Genomic DNA, 24,654 nt, shown 5'->3' with positions numbered 1-24,654 from the left:
TTTTACAACATGACCCTTAAATAGACCACTCAAACAGGCCTCTAAATACACACAATGTTTCACTGTTATGGCTGCACAAGCCTGTAAAAAATAGTAAGAGTTTGGGTCACAGCTTTTCATTACATTTCTGAAACCCTCATGAAAAAATGGCTCTTTTACCATCAGCCAACACTTTAATATTAATGCCATTTTGGTACAAAGCATGTCATGAAGAAAGGGTATAAAAATAATCATTCTTGAACTTACATTATGTACAATAATATCTGTAATGTTAAATAATCTTAGTTTGTGCGATGTTATATAAAATTGCATTACTCTGAAATACCTTCTTTGCTACTTTACTGGCAGTTTGTAATGCTGCAGAAACACAATGGTGCAGAAACAGTAGCAAAGAGAGGCAGGGGTGAGTAGCAGATAATTAGCTAAAGCTCCTGATAATAGAAGAGTCTTATGAAATGATGCAATTTTTCCCATTCTGCCCCTTCTTCTTTTTGGACTTAGTCCGCGGTCCATAAGGAGGAGAGGGCATGCCTGCCACAGGACCAGGCAAGTCATCAGTGTAGTAATGTCTGTGGGGCCTGGGCTGGGGGATGGGCTGACCCAGGAAAAAGCCTTCCTCTTCAGAATCAGAAGAGGAAGAAGAGCATGTGGAGCACCAGTCGTCATCATCGTGCCCATATAACTCCAGGAACCTGCCCATAGCTGCACCTCCATAGTCTGATGCAGCGGGAGGGTTAGGGTGGCCATGGAAGGCCTGGTGCCCCTTGGAGCCGCCGCTGCTCCCTCTGCGGTCCTCTTTGTAACACATACGGGCCCTCTCCTTGGGCACCAAGTTGAGAGCATTGTCAGAGCGTGATTTGCGACTGCGGCGCCTTCTGTGGTGGTGATGGTGACGACCCTGGTCTTGATCCTCAAAGTTGTACACTCTCCGGCGGGTCCGTTCACTCATAGGTGGCTGCCTCATTGGTGTGTTGCCATAATGGCCGTTGTCCACGACGTCGTCGGAGAATTTGACCTGCTGAGGCCTAGATTGCGACCGTGTCCTCCTGAGGGCAGGGAGGACGTTAGGTTTGGGTCTCTCCTCTGGCAGAGGAACCACCTCTTCTCCTGGAACGTTCTCCTCCTCCTGCTCAGATAGGCTCTTTAGGGACAGTGCACTTCTGTGTAACATGGAAGAGTTTAGGGTTCCCATATTGCTGGTTTTCTCACAGTCCTCTGTCTCCAGTTCATGAAAGTTTTGCAAGGAATAAACCAGCGGCCTGTCCTTAACATCACCGTCAACTGAGGCCCCTTTAAGAGAGAGAAAGAATAATTAAATGTACAAATGTAAAATACATTAAAAAAACGGACTAACGTCACATAAAATGTAACTTGACTGGGAAATCACTTTTACACACCCGTAATGTTGGAGAGAGCCAATGAATCCATGGAGTCTCGGACACTCTGATTGGTCTTTTTGAAGTCGTCCGTGATGCACTCCAAGGAGTCATTGTACCATTGTTGCTCCTCCATTTGAAAGCCTCTTCCAGCCCCATGGTCTAACTCCAGGTCCTGGATCTTTCTGCTGCTTGCTGGTCCCGGGTGGCTACCGTAGGCCGAATCTCCTAGCCCATCCTGCGACTGGGCCCAGTACATGTCTGCTTGGTACTTCTTACTGGCCAAGCTACCCCTTCCTCCTCCACTGCCACCGCTCCCTGCTTTGGAGGACTCCTGCTTCATCTTTGTATCCGTGTCAGTCCCCCAAAAACCTGTCGGCCTGGAGTCATCTGCTTGCTGGAAGACCCCATGTTCCCCAAACTTCAGTAACAGCTGAGTCATGTAGTCGTCATGCTCAGCCCACTCCTCCGCCTGGTCCTCGGGTGCCTCCGTCTCCTCACAACGACCCCTCCAGAAATGCTCATCGGATAAGTTCATGTGCGCCAGCTTGTTGCTCAGGGTGTCATCGGTGTTTCCGCTGAAGCCGGGGAACTTGTAGTTCACTGACGGTGAAAAGAGGAGCGACTGGCGGCACTGATCAGCGGAGCGGCTGCTCTTGCCCATTCGCACACTACGGCGAGATTCCCGTGAGCGCGCTGACTGGAAAGCCGAGTCTGAGGAGTCTGAAGCGTGGACGTCTTCGCCCACACTGCAGGCCTTGGAGCAATAGATGCAGCCCTGGTGTGGCAGGAAGGGGCAGCCCAGCAGAGAGCTCTTACACTGGGCACAGCTGAAGCAGCTCTCGGTGGCATGCCAGTGAAGCCCATCATACGTCATCTGAGCGTGATCGACGCCTAAAAACGAAGAAATGGAGTGAATGTTGAGACAAGCAAGACTCTTATACAGTCGCTACTTATATGCCAGCGAAGAATCATCCTCTTACCGATGTGTTCCCCACAGGCCTCGCAGTACTCTGCATAGAGAGACTCAAAGCAGCCGCAACAGTACGGTCTGCCATCCTTCATGATGTAGCGCTGGCCTCCCAAAATGGTCTCGCATTCAAAACAGGCGAAGTGCTTCATGTGCCAGTGACGCGTCTCTGCCTCTGTGCACTCATCAGCAAAGATAATCTATGGACAGGGATGAAACCCAAGGAGACAATAAGGATGTGTTTGCTTTTCTCACCACCACCAGCCTGCATGATCCGTGTTTGAAGACATCATAGGAATGTGAAGCAATTTCAAGGGGGCGTGAAAACTGCAGTCTTGGTATGTTTTAATATGATGTTCTCTCTCCGTAATTCAGCCTTTTTACCTCATCACAGGAGGAGCAGCGAGGTTTGAGTAGCTCGGCGTGGTGCCGTCCGCAGTGGATCTTTCCATCGTTGTAAAAGTAAATCAGATCCACCAGCAGTTCACTGCAAGTGGAGCAGGCGAAGCATGCGGGGTGCCAGCTCATCCCGGGACCCGCCCTGGAAGCGAACACTGCCATTTCTCCTCCATTGATGTTTTCACCACACTGGAATACACACATGCAATCACAAGGTCCGATTATAACACTGTAGAAGATTGTGAAATTACACATTAGATGTCGTCCCGGAATAATCTACGAAGATGATCTGAGTCCTTGCAGCCTGGCCTGGGTAAACATGTGTCCCATCTGTGTGTATCAATGCACAGTTGGAGGTTCTGCTGATGGGGAGGATTGTGTATATTATGAAATCCTAACTGCGGTCCCAGGCGGGGCTGATTTGTTTTTCTTTCCTGATCTGACATACGTCCGTCCAAATCGACTGCACTAACCTGGGGCGAGACAGGCAGTCCAAAAAGAAGACCGCAAGGAAAAACAAACTATCTGGGTGACGGTTGGAGAGCGACATCGGCTGGACTTTGGTTTTGACGCAGTAGTGAAACACTGTGCTGAGCCACGCCCAACCACTCAGAAGAATGTTTTCCGTCTAAATGGCTGCAAATCAAGTCTGGGTGATGCTAAGATTTTAATTTCAGCTCTTCGTCTGAGTTTTTTTTAAGAAGAAACTTCAAATACATCAAGATGACGGGGAAATTAGCCTGCTATGCACAGCTATGGGTTTGAGAATTCTGGAGGAGACAGACTCGGTCTTGGACACAACCACTCGCTCACTAACACTGAATATTATATGATTAAGATTCTTTAATTCTTGTAAATGATGAAAGAAATAGGGGAACATACATGCTCACAAACGCTGTTCAGCAGATTGCGGGGCAGCAGCTTCAGCGTTCCCCTCCCCAGCGCTTCCTTCTTCCTCTGGACACTGAACATATGCAGCTCCTTCTTCTCCTCCTCACTGAGGGACTGGCAGTAACGCACCTGGGAAGGGAAAGAGAGACATTTCATTAGCAAAATCAACTTCCAACTGTCAAATAAGGGGCTTGCGTCTTTAAAAATGGAGCGATGCCGCAGCACTTTCACATCAAACACACACAGATTCAACTTCAAGAGTCTGGGTCAGTCACTATTAAAGGTTATAAACTTAGGTGGGTATGAGAGAGGGCGGCATGCATACCACAGCATGCTGAACAAAGGCAAGTCTTGACCCCAGCTTGCCCTTCCTACTCCCCCCTACATATCTCCACCCACACCCCCCCCCCCCCCCCCCACCCTGATTGAGAACCTCATTTTTTACAACGGGCCTTTTTGATGTTCCCCAAAGCCTTAACAAGAGGAAAAGCAGACGTTTACACAAACAAGCCTTGTGTTTAGAGTGAAATCAAGAGGACGGGCAACAAAGGGAGAAGAGACAGCCAGCTCGGACTGTGGTGCCACTGCGGTGGTGGCATCACATAAAGCCTCTTTCAAGCGGCGTCCCTCTCTCCCGCTGAGCCGGTCCTCGTAAAAACCACTGCCATGACAGGAATCCTGCTGGTGGGGGCTCCCAGCAAACATCATAAAATCATCAAGTCAAAAGTCACATTGTGCCCACAATACATGTCCACAAGATTGCGGAACAAAAATCCCCCAGCGTGACGTTAATATGAATGCCAAGTGGTCACATTGGTGGGATGGCAAGAAGATGGTGACTGCCAGTTTGGTGGGCAGAGAGGGAAACTAGTGGCTGAAACAAAATGGAAAGCGGCGATGGGCCGACGCCAGTGAAACAGCAACTGGGTCACAGGGATCTTAACTGTCAGCATGGCTTACATGAGAAAGGCGAGACGGATGAACACTTTCTATCCATCATAAACACAGAAAGCAAAAAAAAGCTCTTACCTCATTATCGTGCGGTGGCAGTTGGTAGAGGAGTTGCTTGATTCTGAGCTTCTCTCCTGGACTGTTCACATAGGGAACTTTATCCTCTGGCAGACAGGAGAAATACAGCTGGACCTGTGTGTGTCAGGGCAGGGATAGAGAGAGATTAAGCTGAGGAAGCTGGCGGATACCAAAGCCAATGTTAGAAGTATAAGGATCAGGTACTGTGTGATTGTTGGAGCAGTGTAAAGGTTCATCATATTAATGGTGTAAAACAAAGGTAAACTACTTGATCACAGTACTGAAACAAAGTTGTACTTTGTTGAGTTATTTTTCACATTCACAATATACTTTATTAAATATCAGAAGTAAATTCTCCATTTTTACTTTACTAAATCTACTTCCACTACTTTAATCTTACACAAAAAGTGATTTAAGTTATTTAAATGCTTTGAGTGTATCACTACACAAGTTCTAATGGAAACTATTAAATATTAAACATTTTCAAGAGTGTATCATCAATTTGAATCTTAAACTGTTTCCTAAGCTCCATAAGAAGTTCATTTCTTTAAGACACGTTTCCATCTGTCCAAGAGCAGCAATATTTTATATTCATTATGTCCTTGGACAGTACAGCCAGTACTCCTGAACATGAATTATTATCCAATGAACCAAAGAAGCCAAACACTATATTGTGATGAGAGACCATCTGTAACCGCTCTTTGTATGATGTATGGAGAACCGCCTTTGTAGACTCATGAGATATTAGTTTGAGTTCCTCATATGAAAGGAGCTTCATTAAAAGTAAAATACAAAGTGATGTTAATATATCTCTGCTCTAAAAACCTCCTTTGATGGCCTGACAGCATGGAGGAGTTGTTTTCTCCATAAATCTATACAGCGCAGGTGAAAAGTCATAATGAGCTAAATCTGTTGAATGGTTATTTATTTTCTTGAAGTGAAGTGAAGAAGTATGTGGAGAGCTGAGGGGACGGTCATATGCTTGTCACTATAGGGACAGAGGGACAGGACAAAGCTGTCTTGGTGGCACTTTGACCTTTGGGGCTGACCGCTGAAGACTTAAACTTTATGAGGTCGGGGCCATTACAGTCAGCCAGATAAAGAGGTGGAATGAGTTTGTCTCATGTGTGGAGGAGACTTCCTGCTGCTTGGGCCATCCAGGAGGAGGGGAGGGGGGGCAGAGAGGGGGGCGACAGCAATTTACCCTGACAATCAACCTAGCATTTGCCTCCCCCTGTCATAAATTATGCACATTTTCATGCTGCTATTACCCCTCATCCAGCTCCCTTGGGGCTGTGGAATAGTCAGCCTTCACCCGTGCTCTATGTGTTCCTCCACTGTAATGATCACCCCATAATACACAGCCCTTTCAAGGCAATGGCTGCAGTAAAGACATTACAGTTGACCCATGCATTTCCACACAAAAGACCCTACATGTTTGGCCTTTAGGGTTCTCTGTTGCTGTGAACCCCCTTCTCTTGCCCATCAACCCCTCATTGCTTCCATGTGTTGCAGAATGGAGAGAGAGAGAGAGGGGGAGACGCACGGCAAGAAAGCAGAGGGGGAGACATAGCTAGCTAGCTGTTGATGATTTGGGAAAGTGCCACATCACACTGGCTGCCCTGCGGACATACCTAACAGCCCTGCTTGTGTTTGTGGAGGAGAACACCAGTTAAAAGAAGGCCCCTCAAACCCCGACGACTCTGCCAACAGATGTCGGCTCCACACACAGAGTCCTCCCCTAACAGATCTCTTGATAATCACAAGCAGGCTTTGCCACACTGCAGTTTGTAAATAAAAGTGCTCACATCCTGCCTATAAGTGGCTGCTGGAGAGAGCCTGACAATCTACCTCAAACAAAGGAACTAAGTAAAACATTCTAAGACTATTTTTGGTTGGTATGTTATTCAGAAAGGCATTTTACAGCATCTACTGTATCTGGGTCAGTCAAAATGGGCTAGGAGGGAGTTCAGGTCAGCGCTGTTTTTATTCTGTGTCAAGAGGATACGCTGTTCTTCATTTTGGTTATGATGTGGGGAAAGGTGATTTGTGAATCTATGAAATAGAGATATAACTGTGAAGTAGAGCAGCTGGAGGCTTTTCCACAGTTTTAAGACATACATGTGCTTCTTGATCAGTCACGCACACAACAACAGTTGTAGTAGTATTGTGCTCTACCTGTTCCGGCCTCAGCCCAGGTGGTACCCAAGCGTACTCCTCTAGGGCGCAGCCTGAGTCGTCATCGGAGGTGGAGCTGCGTTGGAAGCCAAAGGTCAGCTTGCTAACTTTGTGCTCCATCATCAAGTCTCGCTGGCGTGCCCCACCCTGCAGGCCAGCTGCTGACACTGCCGCACTCGCCAAACTCATCAGACTTTCTTTTTACTAGACAAAGAGGGAAAAATGGAACAACAGAAAGAAGGAGACAGAGACAAAGGAGGAGTGGGAGCAAACATGAATGAGAGGTAGAAGTAAAGATGGGATGGATAGAGGAGGGAAGACAAAGACAGCCATTTTAGTTAACAAGTCATTATAACAGAACCAGATCTTTCATTTGAATACCACTCCAGTGCTTGTTAACCACCAGCTGAATCACGCTCTTTCATGAGGTACGGACCTACACCCCGAGCCCATTATGGTATCTGAGCAAGCTTTTCTTGGATCACTTCTGATGATGAGTCTTCTTCATAAAACCGCTCATAAAGAGAACTATACCCTTTCACTTCCACTGTGGCAGCAAGTCAACCATGTGCTCCCCTCATGTGGCTTTTGAGGATATGGTCATTAGGAAATTCCAGAAGCTTCATTAAGACGCGTTCAGAATTGTTATGGTGACAATAATAAGCAGTTAGCTAGTCACAAATAAAATGCAACATTACTTATGTGAATGAGCAGTGGATTTTGCACAGACCACACATCATTTCCCTATTCTGTCATTTAGAAATGAGCAATATGCTGCTCACGGTTAAAGGTTCCAGACCACCAATCTGAACGACCAATCCTTTTACCTTATTGTTGCATTGTATTACAATATCTATATTGTCATAAGAGGAGCCAACACATGGGAGCTGAGACTGGCTTGCTCAGTAGAGCTTGAGGTCTGTATAAACAAAAGCCTATTCTTAGGTAAAACACAGTCCCTGTGGATAAGACTGACATATGGGGAATGTCCACAAACTTTGGCTCTCCCTTCTTCTCCCCTCTGTTTTGTCTTTTCATTGGACTATGTTTGTTTTCCAACCTGCTGCAGTGATGCTCTGATCAACCTTTCATCTTTTTAGATGGACAGCACAACGGCAAACAGGTGAAGAAGTTGGACAGAGACGGATGGTTCAAAGGTTAAATGGATGGATGGGGTTGACTGATTCCCGGTTGGACACACAATTGAACAGAGGGAGAAACGCGGTTTGGAGATCAAAGGCTGGTACACTGTGTGTGTGTGTGTGTGTGTGTGTGTGTGTGTGTGTGTGTGTGTGTGTGTGTGTGTGTGTGTGTGTGTGTGTGACCACACAGAAGCACAAACAGAGCTTTGCACGTCCAAGCTTCTGCTGACGTACGATGTAGTGAGAAAATTCTTAATATTACACGCATTTCATAAAAGACATAGGTATAGAAAATAAATACTGTTTGAATTTGTTGTCATACCCCTGGAAGGCAATAAAACCCAAAAAACTGTGAGTTCATTGGGTTTGAGTGCTTTATAAAAATCCTTTGTCCTTTCACTTCATCACTTCACTTTCGCTCTGGGCATTTATTAAAAACAGCGTCAGTTCAAACGCTCATAAAGGCTTAAATGTATTTGCTGACACTGCCAGACACTTTGAAGGGACCAAGCAGAAGTGGACATGATGAATTGTGTGTCCAGTTGTGGTCATTTCTCACAGGCAGTGGACTCTAACTGAGATCAAATGGGAGCCTAGGGCAGTGTCCAGCAGTCTGGCTCCCTATACCACCTCCCCCTATGCTTCGCCCCCTATGGCCAAGCAAGGGCGCCCAGGGCAGCAGAGGGACAGCTGAGCAAACCAGACACACTTGAGTTCAGTCTTCTAACACAGGCATGACAGTAAAGGGCCTGAAAATCTGTGCTCTCTGCTGGAATGATATATGTCTGGATCCCCCCCCTGCATGCACAGAGACAGAATGCATACATTTATGCCAAAGACAAGCGTGCAGTTAAAGGATACAATTGGCTACACTTGCGCACACCTCATCACACTCACACATGCCATTAACTCCCTGTCACAGTCCGGCAAGTGTCAGCTGTGTGCGCGCGTGCCTGGGTTTCTCATTCAGTGACGACTCTTTCTGAGATAGCAGCACGCCTCCTGTGGAATGATTAACTGCCCCACACATAGCACGGCAGGCCAGGCGGCTACTGGCTATTCATACCAAGTCGTTTAACTCAAGGGCAAGTCAGCCCTCATGGCCGGGCCTCTGTATCTCTGCCAACAGCTGGCATTGCCCTCCGCACGCCTGCACAGTCACGGAGCTCCAGACAAAAGCGTGTGAAGTGTGAAGTCAGGTGGATTGGCTTGTGACACATCCCATTAAAACTCCTCTGGTGTCTCTGAACAATGGCACCTTTGTGAAGGAATCCACTGAGGGCTTATTCTTCTCCTACCTCCAGATATGATGTGTTATCTCCTACCACATGACAGTTAAAGCCTTAACGCCCAGATAACCTGTCTTCAGATGAGAGAGCGTGGCGAGAAATAAGACACTCTCTTGTTCTAGTCACATCTATTGACTTGCAAATGCGACCAAAATAACCTGCAAAAATGTGGCCTTGTTTGAGAGCGGCTTGGGTTTCACACAAGAGATGGCTAACTATAGGCAGGTTCGGTCAGGAGCCAACACACGTCAACAGCTTTGCAATTTAGCAGGAACACACTCGCTCCTCCGCTCACTCACGCGCTGCATTTGTTAGAAAGATGTTTGCTTTCTCGCGTTGGCAGAGTCCTTGATGATGTCTCCTACAGCCAAAACTTGACTCGCAGGAATGTCAGGCTTGAGCTTCAGCCAGGCCAACAAAGAGGAACACAGGATGTGTGACTGCTTGGTGTTAGGAAAAGCCCCCTTTCTCATACGACCACATGTGCTCAAATGCAAATTTTTCCCTTACATGTCACGCAGTCCATTTCCTCTGACTCTGCCCAGAATGCTTCCTTAACTTTTTGAATGACAGAGGCACTGAGCCAAATTACTCAACCGCACTTGTATACTGACTTTGCCAACTCACTGACTCATAACTTGCACTGGCTTTTTAAAGTTTTAAAGTTTTCCTCCTAACAAGGGACCTATAGTTTGTAGGGTTAGTAGTTGAACTCCCTCCCCCCCACCCACCCCCTCTTACTGTTCTACTCCTCTTTCCTTGCCCTCCTCCCACACTAGCCAGACCCCTGCAGTCCTGAATGTTTAACAGCTACTCCTTCTTTTGTAAAGGTGCTTGTTAACATGGCTTTGGGAGCTCCAGGCATGCACATCTGACTGACCTGCCTACAGAGAGGCCAGAGGGTGGTGGTGCTGCTGCTGCTGCTGCTGGGGGCTTGTGGGGGTGGTAACGGGGATAAAAGTGCCACATGTGAAAATGTCAGACGTGTGTGTGTGTGTGTTTATCACCAAAGAGAGCAGATTTAAGTCCGGGCAGGTGAAAGAGGGAATCATGGAGAATAAAAGCATCACCAGGTATTTGCTGTAAATAAAGAGGCGATGTATTCTTACACAACAAAACCGTTCCAACACATTTGATATAATAAGCACTGATTTATATGTTTCAGACTTCCTTCCATCCCCTCACAGGAGCATCAGTGTCATGTTCAGACTGACCCATAAATACAGGTAGATCTTTAAAGAGTATTTAACATGACTTGAACCTGAATCCCCAAGAAATCCAGACACCGGAGCCTTGGATCAACACTCCTGTCCAGCAAAAACGAGCAGCTTCTGGTCTGAATTACTGTCTTATATTCCTCTAGGAAGGGGATGATGGACATGCATACAACCCAACACAGTGTTCTCTGTCAGTTTGGACTGACCCAATATGTTTGCCTTGGCTCTGGCTGGTCTAGCAGTGAAGGATAGGCTCTAGTTGGAGAGAAAAACAAGATTTTCTGCTCACAAAGTCCCTGCTTACTTGAGCTTGAACTCAAGACAAATCTGTTTTTGTGTCAGAGAAGATATTTCTTATTCCTGTGTACACGTACTCTGCCTTCAAATGACTGGTTGGCAACTTCATATATAAGATTTCCAAACAAAAAAGCAAGAAATGAACACCATTGTCATCAAACTTGGATCTGAAACAAAAGCATCACATATATACCTGTGTAAATCAGTGTTTGGGGTTAAACTCTTAAGTGTATGATTAAATAAACCCACTGAGCCTTATAGAACTAAGAACTCATTCATGACATCTGATCCATAGAGAATATTCAACACCGAAATACCGCCGGCACCTCTGCTGGGAGAGCGGAGAGAGAAGCTCAGTAGGTTTGTTGTGTGTGTGAGGTGCTACACGGCTGGAGTTTGCTCAGCTTTTGGAGGCCTCCCCTCGGTGACCCAGCTAGTGTTTTTCCAAGACCATATGGATGGGAGTGACATCCCAACAGAACCCAACACCAGGGAGAGACCACCTGCATGTGCTGGCCCTCCTGAGTTAAAGACTCGCGGCGCACCTAATGCTGTCACGTAGCTGACATCAGACACATTTGCATCCCAGTGGAGTCCAGGTGACCTAAAACCTAATTTTTCAAAATAACTCAGGACAGAGAATCCTCCTGACACAGATTGCAAGAGCATTGAGAATTCCACGGATTCCTTCATCATAGGATGTGCTGGATATGTTATGCAAATCATGCGATACCCTGACGTAAAGTTAAACAATCCTCCCGTTAAACCAAACAAATTAAACACCATAAATCAGAGGCTTCATCTTTACATCATAGCTGTACAAATTTGCAGCACAGCGAATGTTTTTCTAACAGAAAAGACATTTCAGGATGTTACACAGGTCAATTTCCCTCTTTTCCTTCATCTGAGGCACAAACCTCTGCAAAAAACAAGATTATAGTGTCCTCCCCTTCAGTCTTACCTCTCTGTGCAGGAAAACTTCTGAAATGAGCTTAAAAAAAAGATGAACCGCCACTGTATCCAGTCCTAGATGCTCCACCAGGCTGTGTGTTCCATATCTACACTTGATCCTTTGCTCTAAATCCAAGACAGCAGCGTTGAGCCTTCTGTACCAGAGCTGTCAGCACAGCAGCAGCCCATATCAAAGCTGACACTGTAAAACTCAGGGAGATGTCTGAGTGCCTGGGTGAGAGTGTTTGAGTGTGAGTGTGAGTGTGAGTGCGTGTGCGTACATGGAGGAGCTCAACCAGATGGCCATCCCAGCCTCACCCACCCACCCACCCACCCACCACTCCTCCTCCTCCTTCCCCCCAGCTCAGCTCAGCCCTCTTAACCTCGGCCCGGCCCCCTTTAACCTCAGACTAGCCAGTCACAGAGCGAGGGAGAGCAAGGCGTCTCTCCTCCATTGACCCTGCCCTCGCACTTCAAACACGCTTCCAAATGAGAAACACCAGTTGAGGCTGAGCTCACAGGAACTGTGCTTGAGTAGCACATCAGTGACGGCAAAGCTCATTTTACCACAATGACCACGGGATGTCCACAAAGGTTTTCACACGATGTTCTTCTTTGTCTTTCCCTGTCAACAATGCAAAGATGTGGGGAAGGTGGTGAATGTTAAGCTCCTTTCACACATAGATCACGGCATAATGCTGGTTTAACCTGTCAGGCACTGCTGGTGATTTTCTGTATTCACACATTTAATTTGCACCTTTTGCGCTTATTCAAACGTGCCACAGCCGTGCCGAGTTAGACAGGGCAAGGGACAGTCCAGCAAATGGTTTGTAATGCAACAGCATGGATACCGACTGCAAAAAAACAACAAAATAAGAAGAAACATGACTAGAGAGGAGCTGTTTTTGTTCACTGCCGTTGTTCTGATGACGTATTTAATCTTAAACACGAGACAAACGTTATTTTGTGTTGTAATTGAATCAGAAAGGTGCATTCTTAACATTAAAAAGGACATTAAAAGAGCATTGGAGCTGGTATACAAGAGTTTTGCATACTGTTCCAGACAGCTGCCGATCTATTTCCTAAATGTTGGACAGAATATCCCAGCATATCTCCCATTCAAACAGGACCCCAGGCTGGAGCCATGCCAGCACTCTACTGGCATGTAGCGCATGTGTGAATGGGGCTTTACAGTCAAGCTGTGATTTATCTTGTGGTCTCCGTCTTTTTTGTAGCTGGCGATAATATAACTTAGTTACAGAGGGCTGTTAGCTGACTACAGCTTTTTAATTAGAGAGTGTCATGCCTGACCGAACAAAAGATGCTTTTTCTATCTATCCATCTCCTCCCATTGCAACATCCAACTTCAGCCACACACAGCTAAAACGCAAGTCAGCAAATCCCGATGATAGCAACTATCTGGTGAATCAATGCCTAAAGGCCATGTATAAAACGAGAACTATTACCAGGAAGCTGTTATTACCATCCGAGCATTGTCTGAATGAAAATGTACACAGCTTTAAAAACCTTTTGAATCATACTATGGGAACCACCCAGGTCATACTGCCACCTCCACAAATCCCAACATGAAAGACAGATGGCAAAGACCGACACTGGATAAGGATGACATTAGGTTGTATCATATTGTATACAGTACAGAGCATTTCATGTGTTTAGTATATATACTAAATGTGGGAAAACACACACCCATCCAGTGAAACTCCCTGGGGACAATGCAGTTGACCTCTCCCTACCCTTCACCTCTTCAGGAATGTCAGAAGGTGAGGCTCTTCCTGTTGCCTCACAAAACAAAAGCAACCGGTTCGGGTCAAACGTGGGACATTTGCTCCTGTAACATCTTTTTGGTTGCGATGTCAAAGTTGTTACTTTCTCCTAAAAGGACATGTTTACAGCAGGCATAACTGCGGCTCATCCTTTACAGCACGAGGTCGGGCTTTGGAGGTTTAACTGACTGTTTAACTGTAAAACATGTCACTAGAACGTTTTACTAGGAAGCAAAAATCTATTAAAGCTGCTAGAATTACTTTGTTTATCAACGGTCCTTCTTGAGTAACATTTTTCGCTGTTGTTTATCACCTTTTTAACATCATACCTACATGTTAAAGCTATTTAAACGGGTAAAACTCAAAGCATGTTTAGTAACAGACCTAGGTTATGCAAATGTAAATCAATTTATTCAGGCATTTGATCAAATAGACACATTCGCCTCATAAAGTGGTAACGCAACACATCATGTTTACTCACAGAACAATGAAATCCTATTATCTGTGTATTGAGTATTCAGGGCTGAGTGACATTTACTGTATAGTCTGTAATCTGGTACCAAATAGGAAGTTTCGCTTTCTACTCAATTGTATTTAGGATGCAGTGTTTAATCAGCATATCAGATGAACATAGGAGGCAAACCCAAGCCCCATATTTGGCCTCGTTTAGCTCACTTCTGCACGACAACACTAACAGATATTCCCGTCATTATACACTGCAACATTACAGAAAAGATGGCGAATCGCTGACACCTACAGATTTGCACGTAAACACTTCTTTTGTCAGGGGAAAAAAAGTGTTGAAACTGCTGGACCTCAGCCTGTGATGTTTGGGAATGAGAAGCTTCTGCGGAATGGTCGAATGTAGGTGTGTGTGTGGGTGTACAGACAAAGCCATTGTAGCAGCCAAGGCCAGGGAGGAGAGGGGCCCTTTTCACAGCAGGCCCCAGCACTGAGCGCAGGCCTTTGTGCTGCTCCCAAAAGACTCAGCAGCCTGCTCCATTAGCAAGTCTTAAACAGGAGGGACAACACAGCATCCTGCCCTTCAGGGGGCATTGAAGAAATGCAAAGCTACGACGGCAAACAAATTTCGACAAAAGTTACACAGCACTATTCAATGATACCGGAATGAGTAAATACAACTAGAGCTCATTTGCACAAAATGTTGAAATGGATGACCTGTTGATTTCATGTTTGCATGTTTAAAATCAAGAGAAGTAACAATAAACTTCTTAAAGTGATTTTCTGGTCTTTTAAGGTCTGAACTAAGTCAAGTTATTCAAGTTATACAAGTGTTATTTTGTAAGCTGCAGCATTCTGGAGATATTTGGTGTTGACTTTTTCCAAGTATGTAGGCCTTTGAATGCACCCTTAGCAGTGCAAAGACACAAGTTATGAACATAGTCTCTCAATTCTCTAATTTAATTGTCTTATGCTGTAAAATACATTTTCTTTGGATACAACTTAATGTTTTCCTGACCTGTTGGAGCATTTACCAGATTCCTTTGACTTTCAAAACAAAATGTTAGTGACCTCATTGACATGTAGGTAACGTGTAAATCATGACATTTTGTAAAGAGTAGAATAAAGTTGAGTTATAGCTTCAAAGGGAAATTACACTCACATTTTAGTTTGACAATGAACTAAAGTTGGCGACACTCGGCACATAGACCTACGAAAATGGTATTCTGACATAATACCACTCTATTATTAGAAGTTGGCGGTTGCACAGTTCAAGGTTCACCTCGGATAGTTGAATAATATAAAGTGGGACGAGTCCTTCTTCCCTGACCCCGTGACCTGAGAGAGCACCAGATGACCCATAAATCTATGGCCCTGGGGCTTTACAACTCATTCCCCTGTCATAGCCAAAATGACCTGAACAGCATCTCACACCTGGTCTGCACCTTCATCACCACTATAAAAAATGCCCTGCGTTCGCCGCTAGGTAATGCATGACCAGCGTGTCCTGACAATGACAGGACGAAGGAGGATGATCCACATCAGAGCAAACGCCCAACGATAAAGCTGCATTCTTCCTCTGGTCCAAACTTGTCCTTGAGGATGGGGACTCATAAAACAAAGCCTTAATCAAAGCTCACATCCTACAGAGAGCAGGTCAACCTCGTGTAAGGGATTAAATAGATATAGCAAGATGGATGGGAGACACGCATGAATTCAAGCCGCAAGTCAGCTCTTCTGCCATAAATGGGGGCGACCAAAGGGGCAGAGGGAAGTTCAGTCTCAACAACCCTGCAGTGTGTAGTAACTTACTGTCGTTGATGGCTATTGTTGGGGGAGGAGGTGGCTCTCACCGGTGTGTGAGCTTCCATATAAAAAGTAGGCCGTCTCAAGGTTTAAATAACTTGCCAGCGGGTATTAGCAGGACACAGGCCCAACAAAAGCCTCAGTTATAAAGGCCAATAAAAGCCTATCACTCTACTGTAACAACAATCCTTTTTACGCCTTGAAAGAAGGAGGAAAAGGTCAACTGGTGGAGCAGTCAGTGCATTGATATTGACTTAGCTAGATTGGTGCTGACAAACTTAGGTCAGACTGTGGTCTTGTTAGTGCTATAACCCTCACATAACCCCTTTTACTGTTTCACTCTGACACAGTGGAGACAGCTGAGGGCAAACTTAGAAACCTAGCTCAGCTTCTGACAAGGTATTTGTAAAACTTAAGTAGAAATAACTTTGCTTGACCTTACTTAAGGCGGTGTATTTCTCAATGCACAGTAAAAACTCAAAAGGAAATAGATTGCAGCGGTGATTTAAGTCAAGGAAAATGTAGGCTTTTAACCCAAATAACAAGTATTTAATTCTTCATTTAATTCATTTAATTCTTCATTCAGTCCATTAACATGCACAATACTTTTGAGTGTTCTCACTGCGATTACAAGCAAAATTGTATACAAGCAGAGAACCAATAGGATTCTGTTGTTCTCCGTGTTTAATATTCCAATATGAGTTGAATCGGCCCTTTAAGTAGTTAAGCATACTCTGATTAAGATCTAAATAAAATGTAATAAATATTGATTGACAGTCCTTACTCCGACTTCACATACCTTGATTGTTCCAACTTTGTATTTAGGTGTTGAGCTAAGATTTGGAAAAAAACAAACCAGTATAATCAAAATGCATGTAAACCTATGAGTGTACTACACACACACAAACTGTAAATCTAAATTCTCTGTGTTTCATTACGACCAGTCTTTAAAGAAACAATTTGACTACTAGATTTCCCATCACGCGTTATTTGATTTGTTACATCATGTATTCAACAGTGTCTGGTTTCCATGGTGTCACCTTGCCATACATTACATAAGTCACAAGCTGTCTAACCTGTCACTGCTCGGGTTTCTTTCCTTCACTTTGTAATAAGCACACTGGTGTCTAACTACTTGACCAAACATTGGTAAGAAGTAGGATAGGGACAGGTCGTCGTATTTCACCCACAATTTGACATCCTCTCACCTAGTTGCAAAAGCAGGACCTCATTGGGAAACAATGGGAAGTGGAGCGACAGAGCTCCTGGGGCTGTTACAGGGAGGAAGCCCCTTTATTTGAGGACACTATAACTCAACAAAAGCCTGTGGCTGTCTACACACAGGGCAGACCAAAGATGAATGGGCTGCTCTTACACTACACACTTGCGCTGACAAAAGCAGTGGATCGGCAAAGGGTAAACTCTGTCATGTGTGGTCTTCCTACACAAACTGGAGAGGCTGTAGAAAACAGGCTTATTTGACACCTGATTCTAATGTGTTAAACCAACCGGTCTCTGTTTAACCCATTCACCTCGCTCCCTCTATTACTTCTTCAATAAAACTTTTATTTTTTCCCAAGAGCAGGGCATGTAGTGTGAAGAGGTTTGATCATTGAGTTCCTGTCGAAACAGGTTCCCAAGGTGAACCCTGCTGAACACCACTGACCTTTAACACCTTGCTAGATTTCTTTAAGTTATGACCTCACTTTAAGAAAGTTTAACACCCAGAAAACTTAAACCGCACATTTCACACATCTGGGCTTTTCTTTTCAACTTTCCTAGAAGTTTAACAGTATATCCTTTCGTATGGCAAGACAACTGTTTCCTGTGTGTTTCTAGCCCCCGGGCTAAAGACACAGATGAAAAAGACCGCCTTAACAAAACAGCCATGACTACGGTGTGAGTGACCGTGTTGGTGTAGAAGCAGAGGATGTAATAAAAAAAAGAGGAGAAGAAGAAGTTGGCAATTCCCACACGTGGAAGCATTTTCCAGAGCCGCGCGGCTTCAAAAGGCAAACCGTGGAATCCAACAATACTCTGAAACAGTTAAGAGCAGCTCAGTCAGGATCCCACTAATGATTAACATTCCTAGAGAAACACTCTGTTACAGTCTTTTGGAATCTTTTCTAATTAAGCACATGCTCCAGTGCCACAGCACAGAGGGAACTCTCAAGGCTGAAAGTAGGGATGCTTCTTTCCAGCCCTGCTTAATTGGACACAATTTAAGTCATTAAGGTGGTAGTAAAAACAGCAGAAAGAGCAAAAAGAGAGGCCCAATGATCTGCCCTATAGGGCGCCCCATAACTCTGATGTTGTTGACCCTTTCACCCTCTCACATGTGCATTCAAATGTATACGTTATTGAGGTTTACAGAGTAAAAGGAGTGACACCAAACTCTTGAATCTCCTTTTATGATGAGATGTCAAATTGGACGTCTTAGTCCTGAGGAGAGCAGGCCACTTGTTTGACTTTGGCTATAAAGTAGTGTGTGTGTGTGGGGGAGAGAGAGAGAGAGAGAGAGAGAGAGAGAGAGAGAGAGAGAGAGAGAGAGAGAGAGAGAGAGAGAGAGAGAGAGAGAGAGAGAGAGAGAGAGAGAGAGAGAGAGAGAGAGAGAGAGAGAGAGAGAGTCTGGGCAACCAGGACTCAACTGGTAAATCCCATTAATTCCCTAAATAGAGCACATTAGGTGACGTGGATCTAATGTGCTGAATCATCAGTACTAATGATGAGACAGTGTTGGCAAAAACATCTGCTTCATTATTAAAACATCAACATAAAACAATACGCTGATCAATACTTGAGCAAAGCAGTAAATCCAACTCTCAAAGGGGTTTTAAGAAAAGCACCATTTAATCTATCAGCATGAAATGAAGCCTGGATTTGAAGTTCTTTGAACAATTCAGCGACTCTGGCGCAGTGTTTTGTTCTGTCTTTTTCATAGCAAGAGGCTGATGAGCACCAGAGTATATATATAGGTGTGTGTGTGTGTGTGTGTGTGTTTTCAGTTCTCGTGAGATCTAACAGAAGCTCTATGGAGGCCTGAGTCATTATTACAAGCCATAAAGCCCTGACTTCTATCATCAGTGTCCGAGAATTGTCTGTGTCTGTGTGTGTGTGTGTGTGTGTTAGCGTAATGTATGTGTGGAATGGAAAACAGGACACAACTGGCTGCCTTATCGCCCCCAAATTAAGGAACCTATTCCTCCACTGCAGTTTATTCTTAGAAGCCTGGCACATAATACATCTTTTTTTCTGTCAGCATCGGTGTGTTATTGTTGGAGCCGGCTCACACTAAGGTCACTAATGGCACCAGAACCATTTCAATCACCATCAGGGGGCCAGCATAGAAGAATGCCTGACAACCAGCAGCCTTTCCATCAAATTTGACATTACAACATAATAAAAAAAATGATGTATCTGTGATTGGGTAACTTGAACACGCACGCACGTGCACGCACACACACACACACACACACACGTACACACACGTACAAATGTGCACATCTGCTGAGCCACTGCTGTTGTTTTCTTTGGGAGCCCAGCCCCTAACAGGAAGACAGTGTAAGCACGGCAAACCCAAAAAAAAAGAAAAATGTCTCTTTGAACTGCCGTCTCACTCACTGGGAGCTGCCAAAGCGGCTTGTTGTGGCCAAAGGAAGCTGTGTGTCTGTGTGTGTCGGCTCTCCGGGCCTCAGGGTGGCTGGGCTCTTAACAAATGTCCTCAACTGGCCTCTGTCAATATTGACCCATCTGCACGCTCGCCTCTTCTTTGATGTCCAAAGTGTTTTCAGTTAATAAGAATGCATTACTACTGTGTGAAGAGCGCTGCTTATCTTGGTATATAATATGATTGTTTGAATAGAATCACTGTTGAAAAGAAAATACTAGTGATTATCTGACAGGATGCCATTCAAAACAAGACTTCCCGGATTAATTAGAGAGACGGCGAGGGGGAGAGCACATACGGCATTATCTGTGCCCGCTGATCATTATTGTTATGTATAATAGCTACTATATACTCTAACCACCCAATAATTACTCAATAACTAAAGTATATTCTTCAGATGAACTAGGAGGATGTCTGACGTCTTTATGTCGATGGTGTTTATCTGGCAGGATTCAGAGCAATGTGCTTGTATTGAGAAATGATCTTTGAATGAGCTCACATGAGAAACTGGGAAGGAACAAAGAGAGGAAAAGAAGAAGGGGGAGAAAAGTTTAAATCCCTGAGAGAGGAGGAGCAGGAGAATATGGGATATTATTGCTTTGAATGTTAATCTTCTTATGATGTATTGTAGGACTGTGTTTCAATGGGTTCTTATAATTAAACTCAGCACTTTATGATTTGGGGATGTGAGCAAACTTTGAAACACAAGATTTTAAAGAGAAGCATTCTGGCAGCCGTACAGCAACACGGCCCCGAGTCTGTAACTATATAACCTCTGTGACAAATCTCAGGAAATAACTTTGTTTGTCAGTGTGAATTCTCTCGCCCCGGCAGAGTCCATTTTTCCGTATCATCCCCGGACTCCACCCCTGTGTCGAAGCCAAACAGAGCAGAGGGAGAAACAAGAGCCACAGGATGAGGAGAGGGAGAAGGGGAGGAGGTTTTTGCATATTTCCAGCCGGGGAGGGCGAAAAGCTTTAACAGAATCCCCTGCGGTGCGCCGGGGGGAAATGAGACACACTTTTTAATGACTTATCTCAGGCTGATGTTGTTTTCTTTAGCTTCTCACCCTGTGATGCTGTGAGTGCTTGGATTGGATTCCCTTCTAGATGGATGAAGAACAGAGGGAGGTGGGGGGGGAAAACATGGCTCCCTGCAGGCCCTGTAGAGGTCTGTGTCATGTTGGGTCACACACCAACTGTTGAAGAACCTCCTCCATCACCAGTCCCAGTGATAATTAACAGTTACTAATATCCCGTATGTTTATATATGTGATTCCCCCTTTATCAAAGGCAGGAATGGCGATAATAACAAGCTTTGCCCGTGCTTATTATTACGCCGTGCTGATTCAGAGAGCCGAAGCGTCATGCCTGTGCACGACGGGGTGATAATGAAACATGTGTGTTGAATGTGACTTTCATCATCACGGTGGTCTTGATGGTTAGTCCCCCCGCAATTATGCTGTGTGGTTTACCAGATCTGCTGGGGCATTAAACTCCAAGAGTGTGTGCCAAGCCCCGTTTTTTCCCTCTAACATCATCCTGCAACTCCTAATAAACAAGAGTTGGGCCTGGAAGCGCTAAATCACTAACTAGCTTTAATCACTTCGCAATAATGCTTAGCATGTGGATCCAATGTGTGCCGCCCGCTCCAGGGCACATCCCACTGAGTCATGTATGTACGTGATGCTGTTTGAAAAGTTGCAAGGGAGGAACTTTACAGTGCGGCGAGCTTAATCTGTCCCCCAGACGGCAGCATCGGTCGATGTTATCCCGCTTTGTGACAGCTGCAGTGTAACAGTGGCCTAAAAATTGACCAGCAAGGCCTTTTTTTTCCTCCGCACAGCCAGACCTGGTTGACCACAGATCCAGGGACCACCGGCGTTTTAAACAAGCCATATTTCATACGGCCCTCCTGCCAACCTACCACAAACAGTTTACAGTCAATGGACTCGGCTCTCTGGAGTCTGTCTGTGGCGATCCGACGCCGTGCCACACATCTCCCCAATCCCGCTCCGTGAAAAGACTGGCCTCCTCCTCCTCCTCCTTGACAGCTCCTTTACAACACACACGTCCCCTGTCCCCGCTCTGCTTTTAGACCTAGGCTGCGGTGGAGCTGGACCACGTCTGGGGGATAAAAGGCTGCCAGAGTGTTTGGCTTGCAGGCGATTTACACGGACGCGAGGGGTGATTCATTCTAAGCTTTGCACAAACTGGCCTCTGTGTACATTTCGCTGGTACTGGCCTTTTAAATCAACAGTGGGGAAACATATACACACGGGCACCGGGAATCACATTCTGCTCATTCACACTCAGCTGGGTTTCTGCCACACACACACACACATGCACTCTCCGACACCTACAGACACTTAAACACATGCGCACATAGGTGAACACTTTGTCTCTGTCCATCTCTCTCTCCCTCTCCCTCTCCCTCTCTCTCTCTCTCACACACACACACACACACACCACAGCATGCCCTACTGTTTATGTCTGAGCCTGGCTTGATGTCTGTGATCTGTCTCCACCTCCACCCCTCCTTGCTGTGCACAGATCCACTAATGGAATGGCACACAAGCGTGCTAATGTTGTTAAAGCTACTCTCTCTCTTTTTTTGAAAGCTGCATTATGAGGTGTTCGTACATAAAACAGGCCGATCTGCTGCCCCGGTTCCCAAATCCCACAGCGTGTCTGACAATGCACTCTGCTCATAAAACAAACCCTCATCATACTCTATATTTATAGTCAAGGCACTTGTAAACATTAAACCCAGCAAAGCAGGATCATAACTGTTTCCATCGATGTTCCCAAGAAAATTTATGATAAAGTGAACTATTAAGTTTCTTCTGCTGTTCACACAAATCTACAACAAAGCATGTTTAAAAAGCTTTTGAGTCTATTCATAGAGCAGTTGATCTACTTTAAAGCTTTGGAAATAAGAGGGATAAGCACCGTGCCACATCGATCGCTGCTACAGAAACGTCTTCACACCATTAACAATTGTAAATCATTTAGTCTATAAACACCTTGAGAGAATTGTGACCCACAGCAGATCATTGAACGCTAAACATGTACCACCTACTACATCATGTGAAATACAAGACCTGGACCTAAGCAAATTCATTTCTTTATTTTGATTACAAAACTTAGTCAACATAGAATATATATGTTTGCATTACTTGCTTGATGAAGGCTTCCATGCTCTCCTTTAGGCTTTGGCAGTAATAATGATAAAGGAGCCTATAGTTTACATCAATATTAACCTAAATGTGTTTTTAGTGTTGAACATTACCTCATGTAAAGTCTTTAATAGTTAATATCTACTTGAGATGCTGCTGCTTATGCTGATGGGATCCTGATTCCACAGCAGCGAGCCTCGCTTCTTGCCACTAGGGGGCACCACCACCTTGATTTCTGTGCTGAGCGCTCCTTGGATCTCTGCTCCCAAAGCTTCACACTGATATTATTTATTTTTGTTCTCTGAAACTTCACTGGTGAGTGTCTCGGGACAAAAACAAGTGTTTGAAAAAGCGTTGTGCTCCTTTCACAGCATATCAGCTCCTAGGAAGCAGATTTGGACTGGAATTATTGGTGCAGAAGTGCAGAATCAGCAGTTAAATGACTCAAAACCCGGATCAATTGAACTACTCCAAAATGAGCATAACCTGCATAATCTGACACGTGACTATTCTGATTACAAACTAACTCTGATCTGTTTTACGATCCATGGCACTCTGACGTCCTCAGCTGTGACTCTACCCACACATTTCTGTTCTTCTCGTCATGTGATAACGACTTTTCTCTCACCTTATCAATCAACAACTGGAAGAAAGTGCGAGTGAAAGCTGAGCGGGGCTTCTCCTCACGCAGTATGTGGCAGCGTGGCGTCTGACCACATTCCCAAACTCACTCCGCACCACTGTGGGGCTCAGTGGAAACCCGGAGGTGTGGAGCGGAGGCGGCGGACAGGCAGCCGTCAACGAAGCGCCCGACCAGTTGTCACCAAAGTGACAGGCGACAGCTGAGTCCATACATCTGGAGGCCCCGGGGGCTTCACACGTCCACACACACACGACCCCGCATGTTTCACCCCTTACTTTTTCAGCGCCACAAACATTTGGCATTTTTTTTAAGACTTTTAAGCGCAGAGAAAGTGAAGTGAATCTTGACTTTTGGAGATGTTTTGATGCGTAAAAGCGCAAACTGGACGATTAAAACACAGTTTGCCGACCCATTATTACTGCTGAAGTTAAGTAACAAACTGAACGTGATGTTTGTTTTCCTTACGCTAACAACTAAGTATTGTAATTATAAAACACAGTTTACCCACCGCCAGTATTCAGTACACACACACGCGTGTATTCGCTGAATACACCAAGTACAGCGTCTATTTGTATCACAATCTTGATAAAAAAAGACAATAAGTTTGTGCAATAAAATGAGAAAGAGCTGATCATCAACTTTGTGCAACATTAAACAACTGCCAGAGACCCGAGTGGCTGTCCACAGAATGGTAAACAAACGACACAAGCGACTTCTTGCTCCACTCACCCCCAAAGTTTTCAGTCGCAGCAAACAGAATCCAGAACCAATATTCCTGAAGTGAGAATAGCGATTGACGCTGCGTCTCATTGGCGTAAGATGAAAGTCCAGACCTGGAAGCACCACTGTGCCGCTGAGGAAATCTGTGCAAAAGAGATCACCTCAGATCTGCGATGGAGTGGAGTACAAGAGTGAGCTTTTGGTTTTGACTTCATCCACTAATGTCACCACATCCTAGTGATTTCGGGAGGCGCACGGTGCTTCGCTGGGTGCTGCTCTGCTCTCAGCGGTCACACACACACTGCGTCGCTCCCTGCCTATTGGCTTAAAGCAGCAGCAGCCCCCACCCCATCCATCCCACAGACACGGAGAAGTGTGGAAAACTGTGGACAAATATGTCAGTAAGGAGAGATGTGTGTGTACAGTGCTCCAAACGTATACAGTGACTCATTCCAACTTTTTTTTGTACCAATAAAAACAAAAATTTCTTGTTATATGGCAAAAGTATGTTGCTGTCTAACTAACACAATAATTCTGAATTCAATTAGTTTGCATGTTTGCACCCCCTTGTCACCATGAAGAGAAACCTGATCAGTGTGTTCCTCCTACTGCCCGTATGAATTCATCACATTATGCTTTATGTTCTGACACACAA

General features: G+C 45.1%; 1 protein-coding gene across 1 annotated transcript; it reads right to left on the bottom strand.

The window, feature by feature from the left end:
• Nucleotides 1–13: 13 nt before the first annotated feature.
• On the bottom strand, nucleotides 14–24,283 carry LOC142992038 (prickle-like protein 1). The gene is made up of 8 exons (XM_076142302.1): nucleotides 24,009–24,283; nucleotides 6,844–7,047; nucleotides 4,666–4,779; nucleotides 3,628–3,765; nucleotides 2,731–2,934; nucleotides 2,360–2,546; nucleotides 1,398–2,270; nucleotides 14–1,290 (listed from the first exon to the last, which is right to left on the bottom strand). The coding sequence occupies exons 2-8, from the start codon at nucleotides 7,030–7,032 to the stop codon at nucleotides 449–451; spliced, it is 2,547 nt and encodes an 848-aa protein (XP_075998417.1). The 5' UTR covers nucleotides 7,033–7,047; nucleotides 24,009–24,283; the 3' UTR covers nucleotides 14–448.
• Nucleotides 24,284–24,654: the final 371 nt, after the last annotated feature.

The sequence above is a fragment of the Genypterus blacodes genome, unplaced genomic scaffold (assembly GCF_046128005.1).
Source record: "Genypterus blacodes isolate CSIRO-AG114 ecotype Tasmania unplaced genomic scaffold, CSIRO-AGI_Gbla_v1 ptg000021l_1, whole genome shotgun sequence".
NCBI classification, from domain to species: Eukaryota; Metazoa; Chordata; class Actinopteri; order Ophidiiformes; family Ophidiidae; genus Genypterus; species Genypterus blacodes.
This window is presented reverse-complemented; position numbering and strand designations above follow the sequence as displayed.